Source organism: Fragaria vesca, linkage group LG7, assembly GCF_000184155.1.
Source record: "Fragaria vesca subsp. vesca linkage group LG7, FraVesHawaii_1.0, whole genome shotgun sequence".
Classification (NCBI taxonomy): Eukaryota; Viridiplantae; Streptophyta; class Magnoliopsida; order Rosales; family Rosaceae; genus Fragaria; species Fragaria vesca.
The window spans coordinates 2,902,826-2,918,803 of NC_020497.1; the positions used below are offsets into that span (position 1 = coordinate 2,902,826).

Here is a 15,978-nt window from a genome sequence, read left to right on the forward strand (position 1 = left end):
ATGAAAACTGCACATTAGCATACCACAAATTATGAATATCCGGTGCCTTGTTGCATTGCCACAATGCCACACTAATGAAATTATCAATTACTCCTTGTGCCGAGGCCTAACTAATATTTCCACTAGAGCTCGCATTTTCCTCTTCGTTCTAGTTTTGATTCAACACATGGATAGCACTCTTCACTCATACATGATGAAATATCCAACAAAACTAGTACACCTTGATCTCACTCCCCACTGTTTATCTTTCATCATGCACTTGAACTATTTCAATTCATTTCTGAGGTACCACTACTTGTAAAGCAACAGAAACTGTGATTTGAAGTTAAAGAAACCAAAGCTAATCCACACACCTGTCACGAGGGAAACAGACACCATGAATTGAATCCCTCAGGATATATATATCAAATGGCTTGTAAGCATTCCATAGATTTCTTTCTTGCCAAGCATGTAAAACTTGTTTGCAAGCCATGCCAAACAACTCTCTATATATACAAAAGAAGTACTTATAGAAAAAGAAACAGTCCGAAAATGGGTATGTTGGGGATTGTTATCCGAGCTAACTGTCTATTCTTGCTATCATTTTTGGTGTGCTCTACCCCTCCGGAGGACCACATCAAGTGTTCATCGTCAAACACAAACTGCACGATCACAAACTCCTACGGCATCTTCCCGGATCGAACTGTCTGTAAAGCGACTAGTGTATCATACCCTAGTACGGAAGAAGAACTCATTAAGGTGGTGGCTAATGCAACCAAGAACAAGCAGAGCATGAAAGTGGCGACTCGCTACTCCCACAGCATTCCCAAACTGGTTTGCCCGCGCGGCGAAGACGGGCTGATCATAAGCACCAACAACCTCAACCGTGTGGTGAAGGTCGACGTTGAAGGGATGAAGATGACGGTGGAGAGTGGCGTAACGCTTAGGCAGGTGATCAGTGAGGCTGCCAAGGTTGCCTTGGCGTTGCCTTACGCACCTTATTGGTGGGGGCTGACTGTTGGTGGCTTATTAGGGACTGGTGCACATGGAAGCACACTATGGGGTAAGGGAAGCTCGGTTCATGATTATGTGGTGGGACTTAGGATTGTGAGTCCAGGAGAGCCCGAAGATGGCTATGTCAAGGTGAGAGATATCGGTGAAGGTGATAAAGATCTTAATGCAGCTAAGGTTTCACTTGGAGTCTTAGGAGTAATATCACAGGTAAGTATTTTTCTAGCATCTTCATATATTTTGATGTTTTGGCCACTGTATCAGCAACGTACGCACGTATTGCATTCTTACAGGAATATATTGTATCGATCTATTTGCAAACATGGAAAGAGTTAGGAAAAGAACATTGTACCTCTACATATAACTATGGTATCATACAAGCTTTGATACATATTTTGAAACAGCAAAAAGAAGGTACCCAAAATTTATTTATTATTACTATTAACAAGTCTAAGAGACAAAACCATTGCCAGGTTACTCTAAATCTACAACCCATGTTCAAGAGGTCCATCACATATTTGAGCAAAAATGATTCTGACTTGGGTGATCAAGTGCTTAAGTTTGGCAAGCAACATGAGTTTGCAGACATACTATGGTATCCTAGCCAGCGCAAGGCAATTTACAGAGTAGATGATCGTGTCTCCTCAAACACATCCGGACAAGGTTTATACGATTTCCTTCCTTTTCGAGCAACACCTTCACTTGCACTAGCAGTTTTAAGAACGGCAGGTACGTTTCTTAGTTCATGCAGTTCAAAACTATAGCAATATCAAGAACAATTATTTTGAGTATGAGCGAGGGTAGTGAAGATGATTGTTTTGTGCAATAATCTTTTGTTGTTTTTATTTGTTCTTGTATCATAATAGAGGAGAACCAAGAATCCAAAAGTGATGCTGATGGAAAATGCTCTGGTGCAAAGTTGATCACATCAGGGCTTATATCCACTGCTTATGGTTTGACAAACAATGGTATGCGCGTACGAGCACATTTGATCATCTTGTGTAGCTCTTCAAAGTACTCATCTTCCATTTTCTTGCCAACTCATTTGGTTTGGAACTGTAATTCTAATTTGCATGCTTTTCCATATATCCAAATTAATGATTTTTGGGATCATTCAATTCGATTAATAGGTAAAATTTTTACTGGATATCCTGTTATTGGATATCAGAACCGGCTTCAGGCATCTGGAACTTGCCTTGATAGTCATGAAGATTCAAGAATCACGGTATGCGCCTGGGACTCAAGGATTAAGGGTGAGTTTTTTCATCAAACAACCTTCAGCATCAGCTTATCCGTGGCCAAAAGCTTCATTCAAGACGTGCAGAAGCTAGTTGAGATTGAACCTAAATCCCTCTGCGGAGTAGAAATCTACAATGGAATCTTAATGCGCTATGTCACCGCATCAACTGCTTACCTTGGCAAACAAGAAGATGCAATTGACTTCGACATTACGTATTACCGAAGCAAGGACCCCATGACGCCTAGGCTCCATGAAGGCATACTTGAAGAAATAGAGCAATTGGCAATGTTCAAGTACGGGGCACTTCCACATTGGGGAAAGAATAGGAACATAGCCTTTGATGGGGTGATGAAGAAGTATAAAAAAGGCAAGGAGTTCTTGAGGGTTAAGGACGTGTATGACCCGATGGGGCTATTCTCAAGCGAATGGAGTGACCAGGTCCTTGGTATTAAGGGTGAGGTGAACTTAGTCAAGGAAGGGTGCGCACTAGAAGGGTTGTGCATTTGCTCACAAGACATTCATTGTGCCCCAAGCAAGGGCTATTTCTGTAGACCTGGCAAAGTGTTTAGCGATGCAAGGATCTGTGCTCCTTAATTTGATAAGATTCGTAAGTAACTATCTACTGTCTAGTCTAGTAATATAAATAGTGTAATTTGATTTAGATGCTTAATTTGCTTGAAGACTAGTTGCAGTTTCAGCAGATTGCCTGTGCTAGTATCTGTGGGTATAAATAAACAAGCAGCACAGGAATAAGGTGGTACCTCTGCCAGTTTGATTATATACATATACGCCTTGGTTGCAGAACCAAAATGTAATTAACGAAACTAATTAATAGAAAATTTTATAGGGGCTACATGGGGATTCAAGTGAGAATCGATCTTATATGTTCATAAGGACCGATTTGGCTACAAAAAGAATATTTCTACTCTAATTACCAACGCTAAAGACACTTGATAGTAACGAAGAACTCAAAGAATTTGGTGAACTACTAGACACGGTGAGTTATCGTTCATAAACCTAATGTAAATGAAATGCGTCTACTTCGATCGATAGACTCTACATTTCTGATGGGCAGATGAGAACATTTATGAGGCACAAGAAGACTACATCAAGCTAGATAAGGATTATTGAAAGCTAGGCAAGAAAGTAATAAATTGAGAGAGAAAACACTAGTATTGTTATTGTGTTCTTGCTGTATAAGACTTGAATTGCGACTATATATACAAGTAGAAGAGCAGCGTATAATTAATACTACGAGCTACGTGGCACATAGCTTGCTAGTAAGAATGAAACGAAATAGTAACTCTCAACAATTATCACCACATATGTATCGATCTGATCACAAGTGATGAGAAATGTTGAAACAATGTTACAATCACAAACATGATTATAACGGATGGAAACTATTGGGTTCTCATTTCAACACCAGTTCCAAAAAATAGAACATCCACCGGAATGTTGCCACACCAATATTGTCTCCACAGACAATATATAGCTGCTGTCTCTATATGAGATTATGAATCATGAAAATTGAGCTGAATCGATCTCCAACCATGTATATATGTATATATATTAGATCAACAGAAATGGAATTCATTTATGTTCACCTAATTTTGAAGGCAACCCTTGTGGTATCTAGTCCAAGGAATTACTAGCAACAGACCCACGCCTGTCACGGAGACATAATCCGACAACATCAATTTCGGTTAGATAATAGATAGATACATAGAAACAACTACACTAAGCAACTTTTAAACCCACAGTTGTTCTAGTTAGAAATTAAATTATAGCAATCACACTTCCGTTACCCTAGCTACCTGTTATACCAATATAAAACATATGTAACTTCAAAAAGAAGCTATAACTTAAATGATCTGTTAGATAGTTAATTAGGGGATATAAAAGATCCATCTCTCGTGAAAGAGATTAACAAATTTGGTCTATGAATATGTTGCTAATGGAGAGAAAGTTGGAATATTTCGCTTAATCACAAAGCAAAATGTGCTATATATACATCTTCCATAATTTCCCCAACTTGTCTGTTTATAACATATAAGCTTTACAAGCCAAACAAATATATAGAAATCCAAACTTAGGCACCAAGAAAAAGCAGTAGTCATTCTCTATCTCTCTCTCTCTCACTACAATGTCTATGTCGGGTTTTTTCCTTCGTCTCAGTTGTCTCTTCGTGTTATCATTCTCGGTGTGTTCTACCTCTCCAGAAGATCACATCAAGTGTTCATCATCAAATAACACAGACTGCACCATCACAAACGCCTACGGCATTTTCCCCGACCGAACAGTCTGCAAAGTCAGAGGTGTAACCTACCCTAATTCAGAGGAAGAGCTCGTTTCGACAGTGGCCTATGGAAGCAAGTACAAAATCCCAATGAAGGCGTCAACTCGTTATGCTCACAGCATTCCCAAGCTCGCCTGTCCGCGAGGCGAAGAAGGGTTGATCATCAGCACCAAGAACCTCAACCGCGTGGTGGGAATCAACGTCCAAGAGCTGACAATGACGGTGGAGAGCGGCATGACGCTTCGGCAGGTGATCGGTGAGGCTGCTAAGGTTGGCTTGGCCTTGCCTTACACACCATACTGGTGGGGGGTGAGCCTTGGAGGGTTGTTAGCGACTGGTGCCCATGGTAGCACATTATGGGGAAAGGGAAGCGGGGTTCATGACTATGTGGTAGGACTTCGGATTGTGAGTCCTGGTGGACCTCAAGATGGTTATGCCAAGGTGAGAATTCTCAGTCATGGTGATGAAGATCTCAATGCAGCTAAAGTTTCGCTTGGAGTTCTAGGAGTAATTTCACAGGTGTAACTCTTTTCTAGCTTCTGCTTAGTACTCTTAGATTAAAAATCACTACAATGTTAAATTAAAGCTCACTCCCTTTGAAGGTCACGTTGAGTCTGCAACCAATGTTTAAGCGATCCATCACATATTTGAGCGAGGGCGACTCCGACTTGGGAGATCAAGCGCTCAACTTTGGCAAGCAGCATGAGTTTGCAGACATAATATGGTACCCCAGCCAGCACAGGGCAGTCTATCGGATCGATGATCGTGTCTCATCAGACACTTCCGGTGATGGTTTATACGATTTCATTCCTTTCCGTCCAACCCCGTCGCTTGCACTGGCTGCCATCAGAACCACAGGTTAATTTTACTAGTTGGTTATTCTGGACTAGCTTCATGGTTCATGTTATATTTACGTTGTCAGACTTAACCAATACGTTAAACCACCATGATTTTAGATTTATAGTCAACTACCGCTCTACATCTGTCTACGTACGGAGATCATATATCTTACCCCTAGCTAACACCAAAAGTCCAAAACTTAGTACTGATCATTTATCCTAGAGAAAATTATGCACACACCAAAACACAGTACTACTCATTCGGAAAGCACGTACACCTAACATATATATAACATAGTCCAGTCGGGTAGGAGAAATTCCTTTTCAATTTTCATGCATACAATGTCCGTCCATCTGATGCATAATTTGCATCGCTATACTACGAATAACGAAAGTTGCATATTTGTTGTTTAAACACATGTACGAATAGAGGAGACTCAAGAATCCATGAATGACGCTAATGGGAAATGCTACAGTGCAAAGTTGGTCACATCTGGGCTCCTAGCCAGTGCTTATGGTTTAACAAACGATGGTACATCTAACACATTCTCCTTTCTTTTATAGCTTTTTTAGTAGTTTTATTTGGGTACTTTCTTGTTCTTCACTCTAGATAACTGATTAATTCTGGGAAAAATCAATTACGCAATAGGTTTGATCTTCACTGGCTACCCCGTTATCGGATATCAGAACCGAATCCAATCATCCGGGACTTGTCTTGATAGTCTTGACGACGCAAAAATCACAGCATGCCCATGGGACTCGGGAGTTAAGGGTGAACTTTTTCACCAAACTGCAGTCAGCATCAGCTTGTCCCTGGCCAAAAACTTCATTCAAGATGTCCAAAAGCTAGTTGAGATCGCACCCGAATCGCTCTGTGGAACCGAAATCTACAACGGATTCCTGATGCGCTACGTCACTGCCTCGACTGCTTACCTTGGCAAGCAAGAAGATGCCCTAGATTTCGACATCACATATTACCGAAGCAGAGACCCCATGACCCCTAGGCTATATGAAGGAATACTTGAAGAAATAGAGCAATTGGCTTTGTTCAAGTATGGAGCACTTCCCCATTGGGGAAAGAATAGGAACATAGCATTTGACGGGGTGATCAAGAAGTACAAGAAAGGTGAAGAGTTCTTGAGGGTTAAAGATGTGTATGACCCGATCGGGCTATTCTCTAATGAATGGAGTGACCAGGTCCTAGGAATTAAGGGTGGAGTGACCGTAGCGAAGGAGGGGTGTGCGCTAGAAGGGCTCTGCATCTGCTCAGAGGACATTCATTGTGCCCCAAGCAAGGGCTATTTCTGTAGACCTGGCAAAGTGTTTAGGGATGCTAGGGTTTGTGCACCTTGATTAATTTGAGATATCATCCATGTATATATAAGTACTCAAATTTGACTGACAAATCTAGCTTAAATAATTTGGATTATAAATAATATAGAAAATTTCATAGAAGTCACTTTCTTAACATTTTTTTTCTTATATAAGCCCACCTTAATATTTTTACCCATATAAGTCCACTTTATGGCCTAAATCCATCAGTTTACTTTTATATTATGCCTAAACTACCATCTCCTTCGTATTAACCCAAATCCATCCGTTTCTCTCATAACCTTCTTCTCTACTACCTCTCTCTCTCTCTCTCTCTCTCTCTCTCTATCTCCGATGACAATGCCGGCTCAACCTCTACTATGCTCCCTCCGACGACGACATCAGCTCGACCTCGACTGCGTCTCCAATTCCATCGACGACGACCTCAATTGGATCTCTGATTCGGACGACGATCTCGGCTAGATCTCCGATTCCGACGACGACATCTTGCTCGACCTCGGCTGCATCTCCGAAATCTTCAACGCCTAAGCTCCAAGCCACATCGTCTACGCCCGCGCCGCCGATGTGCTCTACTGGTAAAATTCACAATCTCACTATTATATGCTTCGAATTAAACCGGCTTCAAGTTTTTTATCGTAGCATAATTGGAGATTGTTCTTCGTTTGTAGGCTTACCTATTCAATCTCAGTGACTCTGCTTTGGTCTATCTAGTTTTACAGTAATTTGGTAGTCTAGCTATAAGTTTGAGCAGACAATGCGAGATCTATATGTGTGGCACTGCTTTGATCTATTCTTATTTAGTGTATATATTGCTGCACTCACAGCTGATTTGTGAATGTGTCATTGATTTTGGATTTGCACGAAGATGTGCAACTGTGAGTGAATCATTCATAGTTTGGGTGCAGTCTTGATTTACCATTTCACCTGGAATATAATATCTTTTCAACGTAGTCATAATATCTTTCTATGTCTAGGTCAATATATTTTCAACATGATGTCAGTAGCTTTCTTATCTTATTGTATGTTAGTATATTTTCAACATAGTGATAGTATCTTTTTAGGTCTATATTAGTATCTTTTCGACAGTGTGGTAGTATCTTTCTATGTTTGTGTTAATATTTTTTCATCATGATTTCAGTAGCTTTCTTATTGTATGGTAGTATATTTTCAACAAAAGAGTAGTATCTTTTCAATGTGATGTCAATAGCTTCTATTTTTATTTCAAATATTAATATTTTGTTGTATCTCTGTTCTTGCAAAATTCTTCCCTTTGCATTTGTAGTAATAGATTTCGAAAATCATGTGAATTTGGATATTGAAGCCTCCATAGAGATCATTGGGCCAACCAAGAAAATCGTGCTCAAGGTGGAAAAATTATGCCTTTGAGTTCTAAGCATCACCATTAAAAACCGATAGTAGCTTTATACAACTATTGTAGTAGACTTCCGCAACTACAATAGCTTTATGTAACTATGGAAGTAGTTTTATACATAATTATCATTGTACAAAGCTTCAAACTTTTTGTACCATTGAATTTGTTAGTAGTGGATTTTATTATGCATGGTAGTAGCTTTTCTTTATGACAATATTATCTTTTGTTGCTGGATGTAGTATCTTTTTTTACTAGCGGTAGTATCTTTTCTTGCTGGCGGTAGTAGTTTTTGTTGCTGACGGTAATATCTTTTGTTGTTGGTGAAGTAGCTTTCGTTGTTGGTGCTAGTAGCTTTGGTTGCTGGTAGTAGTATTTTTTGTTGCTGATGGTAGTATATTTCGTTGTCAGTGGTAGTAGCTTTCTTTGCTGGAGGTAGTAGCTTTTGTTGCTAACGGTAGTATCTTTTGTTGTAAATGATAGTAGCTTTCTTTGCTGGTGCAGTAACTTTTGTTCTTGTCGGTAGTAGCTTTCTATGCTGAACATAGTAGCTTTCTTTGCTAGACGTAATAGCTTTCTTTGCCAGCGGTAATATATTTTATTGTCGGTGATAGTAGCTTTTGTGGTCGGTAGAATCCTCACCGATGGTCGGCCGAAAAATTCGTCGGAGTCAGGCAGGAAAGTTCGCCGGAGGTCAGCCGGAGATATTGCCGGAGGTCGGCGGAAGACTTTTTCTGGTTGTTGACTTTTACATTAGTGGCAGTTTTATAAATATAAGAGAGAAAATCTAATTTTTGTTGTTGTTGGCAATCTGTAATTTTGTTAAACTTCAATACCAAATATAAAACACTATTTAGGCTTGGGTGGACTTATGTGGATAAAAATGTTTAGGTGGACTTATATAGGAGAAAATGTCTTAAAGTAGACTTCTATGTAATTGGCCCTAAATAATAACATGCATGATTAATTATGGTCTAATCTCTTTTTAAGTAAGTGTTAGTCTAATCTCTTTTTGGTCTGAATCTGATGGGGCTCTTGTTGCCTGATCTGAATTCAGAGGCAGTCGTCTTAGAAATGTTCCCGTATATAGATGTCAGATGTGAATCATCTCAACAAAAAGAGGAAAAGAAAAGAACTTTATTCACATATGACATACCCACTCAGTTATTTTTGTTCATACGTTTTTTAGTTTACTAAGCTATCTCTAAATCTAAATTCGAAAATAAAGTTCAATGAAACAGTTATTGTTTGCTCAAAAATCGTCTCGGTCAAAATGAGGACCGAGGCAAACAGTTACAAATTACAACGAGTTCATTTATCTTATTTTTCACTGTTCAATTTGGTTTCAAAGACATTGAGCACAATTGAAGAAGTAATTGATAAAGTAAGTGAACAATGTTGTCGCAAGAGGATTCGACGCCTGAGACTTTGAGAGGCTCATCCGTACGACCGTCGTGGCGTATGGCTACCGGACTCAACATTTTGTATAGGACTTAAATTCATCTTTTAATATTCGATTTGAACATTTATACCGTTTTTATTTGATTTTGTTATCAACCGTCAAATTATTTTCTATCAAAATCGTTAAGTATGATTCCGCTACTCTTAATTTTGATTAAGAAAATATGACGTGGAACATTCATCTTCTATAAATTTGGTCTTCATGCTTACCACATGTTACCTTTTTATTGATTATGTAGCCTATCTCATAGTCATTGCATAGCCTACATAATCAAGAAGGCTAATGTTGATACCCAAAAAATCAATATTCATGCTTAATAAATATTACAAGCCAAATAACAAATTACATATGGGAATTACATTTGGAAATACAAAAGTTACATATTAGTCATGCCACGCATGTGGACCCAAACTATAATCATGTTCTTGGGGCTTACATGTTTGGGTGTGGTGTGGAAGGTAATGGATGTATATGAAGCCCATTCTAGATCTTATATTGTTGGCGGTTTTGGACTTAGGACCAAAACCGAGCCCTAATAATGTAAATTTTTACATGGGCATTCAAAGAAGAGAGAATCCAACCCATTAGCCTAAAATAGTCATTTTCCAACCCTAACACTAATAGTGTTTCAGCCGATCAAACTACAATACTTGCTTTCCCCGCAGTAATTAATTTTCCTTCTTCTACGACAAACACAAGTCTCTATCAACATCCTCTTTTCCCTATTCTTAGCTCTAGCATGCTGCAACCTACTCTAATGCAACAATTCCTAATAAGTACACATTTATCAACTAAAATACACAATAGTGCTTCCCTAGAAATCTGCCTCCCTATTTTCATATTTCACCCAAAACAATGCAACAAATACACCTTATGTTCTATGGTCATTGACTTGTTCTGTATATTTCGATTTCACCTTATAGTTCTCTTGAAAACCCAGCAATTTTATCTTATTATCCTTATCTTAGCCTCACCTCCTCCAGCCTATAAATAAAGGCTCTCAGTTGCTGCAAAGAGAACTCTCAAGCAGTAGAACACAACACATTCCTATAACCCAATGCATCCCACAAGCAAGCCTCTCATCTTCTGTAATTCATGTGCTTCTAGCTCCCACGCCACATGCTATCTTGGAAGCCTTTTTATGTACTTTGTTCATCTATCATGCAATCAAAACCACATCAAGTTCATGCCTCCAGATCACAAGAAACATGTCACCGCAGTAAGCTATCATCCCCGTAGCAAGCCAATATTACTGCAGGGGAGATCCTAGGGAAAACACGCACAAAGCTCCTTGAAGCTTTGGGCCCAGTTCTTGAACTCAAAAGGGGTAGAAAGAGGAAATCAAGTCATTCAAGCAAATCTAACAACCTCTATTCAAAATGACCCCAAACACCGTCATATTATTTTTCCATCGAAATCGTTACGTATAATTCCGCTACTCTTAATTCCGATTAAGAGAATATAACGTGGAACATTCTCATTGGTCCAAAAAGGAACCACCTCACAAGATATACATGCGACCGCACACAGTGTGTATTTGTCTCGGGTTCGCCGGATAACAAAAACACAAACACACCGTTGAAGCCTCCTCTTTTGTCCCAAGAGAGAGTACGAGAAAAAACAGAGACACACAGCCAAACACCAAATCTCCGCTTCCAAAATCGCACCCACTGGTACGCTAAAAGTCTCACTCTCTTTCCATTTTGCTTTGCTCTGTTTAAGCCCATCCCCAATATGTTCCTGATTCGCTTCTGGGTAATTTCACAACCCCCAATTCTCATACTGGGTTTATAGCCCTCTGGTCAAAATTGATTTAGATTTCTCTATGCTCTAATTGGTCTCTGATATTCATGGGATTTAATTGGCTTTAGGGTATCTGAGTTTGAGCGAGTGATGTGTGGTAAACTAAATTAGGGTTAATTTCCGGTGTTCTTTTATTTCATTGGAGTGAAATTTGCTTACCCTTTGAACTTAACTGGGATTGGTAAGGCAGAGGAGGGCTGGCCCTAATCACTATCCTCTAAGGAGTTCATAAAAAAAAAAATGTATTGAATTTCATAATTGGGTTAAATTCAAAACAGAAAATCAGTGTCGACTTGGTTTTGAGTTACTGTGACACTCATGGGTTAACAAAGATGGTACACATTGTTTCGGGTTTAAAACCAGTCTGATATTGATGAATGGATGGTCGGTACTCGGATTTGCAGTTATATGGTCCCTATGAGTTTTTCAGCAAGCTGTTTGAAGTGTCCTTTGGCATTAAATTGTTCTTGCTTAGTATTATTTGGGTTTCCACTTTTGAAATTTTCTAAGTGCTGAGGTGCTTATGTATGCTCGTTGTGTTAACTATCATGGAGTCGGTGCAATCTGTAATTGCCGATCCTGCAGCTTTTTCAGTTGACAATTCCGTTAGTTATTGGTTGATAAAACTTGTTATGTGAACCAGACATGGCTGAAGGAGCGGAAGTTGAGGAGCGGGTGGATCTAGATGAGGACAATTACATGGAAGAGATGGATGATGATGTAGAGGAACAAGCAGATGAAGATGGAGCCGATGGAGGCAGTGATGACAATGTGGAGGAACATGCTGAAGAAGCAGAGGAGGATTCTACAACCAGGGCTAGCAAGAAAGAGCAATCTCCAGAACCATATGGTAGCGACAATGGTGGTGAAATGGTGGATGATGAAGAGAAACCTTCTGCTTCTCTCACTGAGGAGGAGAAAGAGAAGCATGCTCAACTGCTTGCCCTGCCTCCTTATGGATCTGAAGTGTTCATCGGTGGCCTTCCTAAAGATGCCTCAGAAGAAGAGTTGAGGGAGCTATGCAGTGAAATAGGCGAAATCCTTGAGGTCATAATTATGACCTTTTGTATCTTTTAGCCTCTTTTCTTGGCTTGACCTGAGTGCAGGTTGGAATGAGAATTTGATTTTTCAATCATATTGCAGATAAGATTAATGCAAGACAGAGAAACTGGTGAGAGCAAAGGTTATGCATTCATAGGATTCAAGTCTAAAGAGGTTGCACAGACGGCTATTGAAGAATTACATAATAAAGCATTTAAGGTAATGATAGTGCTTCATATAAACAATTTCACCTCTTTTTCTGTTTAAGATAGGTCCAGCTTGGTTATCATTTATAAGGTGTTTCATTTCTGCAGGGTAAGACTTTAAGATGTTCACTTTCTGAAACAAAACATAGACTGTTCATTGGCAATGTTCCAAAAATTTGGACCGAGGATGAGTTTCGAAAAGTTATTGAGGAGGTTGGTCCTGGAGTTGAGCACATTGAGCTGATAAAGGTTAGATTCTGAGTCCATCCATTTTATATTTAGGTAGGTAATTGTGGCATGGTGTAACATGTATACTGACATTCTCTTTTATTGATAGCAGGATCCTCAAAATCCAAGTAGAAATCGTGGTTTTGCTTTTGTTTTGTATTACAACAATGCTTGTGCTGATTATTCAAGACAAAAAATGGCAAATTCAAGTTTTAAGCTGGAGGGAAATACCCCAACTGTGACCTGGGCTGATCCAAAAAGTACATCTGATCATTCTGCTGCTGCTCAGGTATATTCAGCTGTTAATGATAGGTTTATCAGGCTTAATCGATTGCTAAAGAAAACGAAGGGAATGAAAAAAAAGGTTTCGAGGATGCATGCTCACACATTAAGCTATTGGGAACTTGCAAGGTGGCATTTAATACAGGAATCTTGCGCAACACATCCTTGCCTTCCAAAATTCTAAATCACTCATATAGGATTCTTATTTAAGTTCTACATTTGGATTTTATAGAGTAATACTAGCACCACTCTTTCTCTATTTTATATGCGATAACTCTTGACCAATTCAACAACGGGAACTTACCCTTTTTGTGTGGAAAGTGGGGTGGGACTGTAATAGTTTGTTCTTCACTTCACGTAAATTCTGGTCACACATTGTCTTTCACCTTTCAAGTACAGTATGGAATATTATTTTAGAAATTAAAGGACAGAGACTCAAAATGGGTTGTTTCGTGATTGCTGTATATATTAGTGAATCTATGTATGTTCTACTTGCAATATTACTTGGTCAAATTCAGTAGAATCTTACTTTATTCCAGTTCTCTTGTAAAGTATATTGGTGTATGTAAGGTTTGGTTAGTGCCGTGCTACATTTATTTTTCTGTTAAAGATTTCACGTCATGGTTTCAGTTACAGTCCCTGCTTTATTACTCAAAATTTGCTTACTCATAAGCTCATATACTATTCCCAGGTGAAGGCTCTTTATGTGAAAAACATTCCTGAGAACACTAGCACTGATACGCTCAAGGAAATATTCCAGCGTCATGGTGAAGTGATTAAAGTAGTTATGCCACCTGGCAAAGGTGGTCAAGGCAAACGGGATTTTGGATTTGTACACTATGCTGAAAGGTCAAGTGCTCTGAAGGCAGTTAAAGATAGTGAGAAGTATGAAATTGATGGTATGTTTTACACGCCTACACTTGGGGCCTGATGGGAATTATAGATCATGAAGATACACCTCTTTGCATGTCATGTCTACTCTTTTATAGTTTTAGCAGGGGCTTATGCATGTGTATACATACATGTAGCTGATGCTAAGTTGGGCACACAATTGATGGTTAAGTTTCACCTGGCCAATACTGGAAATCCTCGATTAAGACTTGAATTGTGTCTCAAAGTCAGCTAGATAGAATGGCAAATTCTGTTAAGATTCTACTCTGGTATAATGGGAGCTGTGGCCTGTTTACTAACAGAAATAATGTGTTACAACTAGTTTATGTCCAAATATAACCCAAAGCTATAATGTTATATCATTACATAGGGTATGATGCTATACGAATTAGGTATAGCCATCAAATAAGTATCCACTCAACTATATTTTTTTCAGCATTGTGGTCCACCAGCTTAAATGTTGTAAATATTTATTTGAGTTCTTACTATTGCATATTTGTTTAGTTGATTTTTGTAGAAAACACATAGGAACTTGTCAGTAGACACTGGTCTTAAGTTCTTTATTTCTTTGTTCAGTTCATAGCGTCTCCAATAACTATATCAAGGAATTTGTTTGCAGGCCATCCACTAGAGGTTGTTCTTGCGAAGCCTCAGACTGATAGAAAGTCTGATGGGGCTTATCCCTACAATGCTGGGCCTCACGCAAATCATGCTCCACACCCAGGGTATGGTGGGTTTGCTGGAAATCCGTATGGCTCTGCAGGTGCTGGATTTGGTGTTGCCCCAGCATTTCAGCAGGTAGATCTCTGAAATTTATATTTGTTCTCTTGTCCCTTGGTCCTCTCGTCCTCTTGTCTCTATTGGTCCCTCAGTTGAGCTTCTTCTAACACATTCCGTACATGAAACAGCCAATGATTTATGGTAGAGGGCCAATGCCATCAGGAATGCAGATGGTGCCGATGGTTCTACCAGATGGTCGAATAGGCTATGTTCTGTAAGTTGCCATTTTGTAATCTAAAAGTAATTCTTTATAAATTGTCAAGACTAGTTGAAAAATGTCTCATATTAGTTAAAAAATTACAGTCAGCAGCCTGGGGTACAGATGCCACCTCCTCGGCCTCGAAGAGGGGACCGAAACAATGGACCAAGTGGACCACCAGGGAGAGGAGGTGGTGGCAGCGATGAAGGCAGTCGTGGAAGGAGATACCGACCTTATTAGTTTCAAAAGATTGAGGATCCTGTTCTAGGTCGGGTAAAAGTAAAACGAGGACCTGTTGTGGTTGATTGGTATGCCATGTTGCTTCAAACAAAAATAACAGAACCCCTCTCCCTTGTTGCTCTTTTTTCTATGGTATGGGGCAAAAGAAAAAGGCGGCTAGGATTAGGAAACATGAGTTATTATAGTTTGATGTTGGTGTCTCAAGGATGTTTGGCCAAAAGGAAAATGCTCGAGAAAATTGAGAATTTAGGAATTGTCTCTTGCGCATTAACTTATCTACTTGAACTGCATTTTGTTTGGCATTTTTGATGACACCTTCAATCGAATTTGATCATGTTGCCTGTGCATTTGTTAGAACTAGCACCAACTAGGTTTGAATATCAGTCGACTTTTGAGCGGCCTTCGAGGTTTTTTTTTTACAAACCGTAAGAAACCTTGAAATGGTTACCTAAATGCAAGATTCAAGTTCTTTTCTTGATTTGTGATTTTTACAGCTATTGGATCCATTTGAGTGTTGAACTTTTGATTGATTTTGTCCAAGAGAGTAGAATCTCCCTTCCCCAATTGTGGCCCATCCTTGGCCAATTGCTTAACCATCACCAAGTAAACAGTAAACTACAAGATCCATTTCAATGAGTTCAAATTGTAATGAACACAAAACGTAACTCAAGAAATGGCTATCCATGTGTGTAATTTTGGTTGGCCAGATAGATTCTTTTTTCATAAGAAACCAATGACAACAGTCTCTAAAGTATCCTATGGATTACTTTTATTTCT

The 15,978-nt window shown here is 39.2% G+C and overlaps 3 protein-coding genes across 3 annotated transcripts; all 3 read left to right on the plus strand.

The window, feature by feature from the left end:
• Positions 1–531: 531 nt before the first annotated feature.
• Positions 532–2,824, plus strand: LOC101309401 (L-gulonolactone oxidase-like). The gene is made up of 4 exons (XM_004308233.1): positions 532–1,200; positions 1,464–1,719; positions 1,857–1,958; positions 2,121–2,824. The coding sequence occupies exons 1-4, from the start codon at positions 532–534 to the stop codon at positions 2,822–2,824; spliced, it is 1,731 nt and encodes a 576-aa protein (XP_004308281.1).
• Positions 2,825–4,376: 1,552 nt separating this feature from the next.
• Positions 4,377–6,721, plus strand: LOC101309682 (L-gulono-1,4-lactone dehydrogenase-like). The gene is made up of 4 exons (XM_004308234.1): positions 4,377–5,048; positions 5,132–5,387; positions 5,799–5,900; positions 6,018–6,721. The coding sequence occupies exons 1-4, from the start codon at positions 4,377–4,379 to the stop codon at positions 6,719–6,721; spliced, it is 1,734 nt and encodes a 577-aa protein (XP_004308282.1).
• A 4,352-nt stretch (positions 6,722–11,073) lies between these two features.
• Positions 11,074–15,534, plus strand: LOC101297952 (heterogeneous nuclear ribonucleoprotein Q-like). Its single transcript, XM_004306573.1, has 9 exons — positions 11,074–11,204; positions 11,978–12,381; positions 12,478–12,594; positions 12,690–12,830; positions 12,922–13,098; positions 13,783–13,990; positions 14,602–14,780; positions 14,891–14,976; positions 15,066–15,534. The coding sequence occupies exons 2-9, from the start codon at positions 11,980–11,982 to the stop codon at positions 15,199–15,201; spliced, it is 1,446 nt and encodes a 481-aa protein (XP_004306621.1). The 5' UTR covers positions 11,074–11,204; positions 11,978–11,979; the 3' UTR covers positions 15,202–15,534.
• The last annotated feature ends 444 nt before the right edge of the window (positions 15,535–15,978 follow it).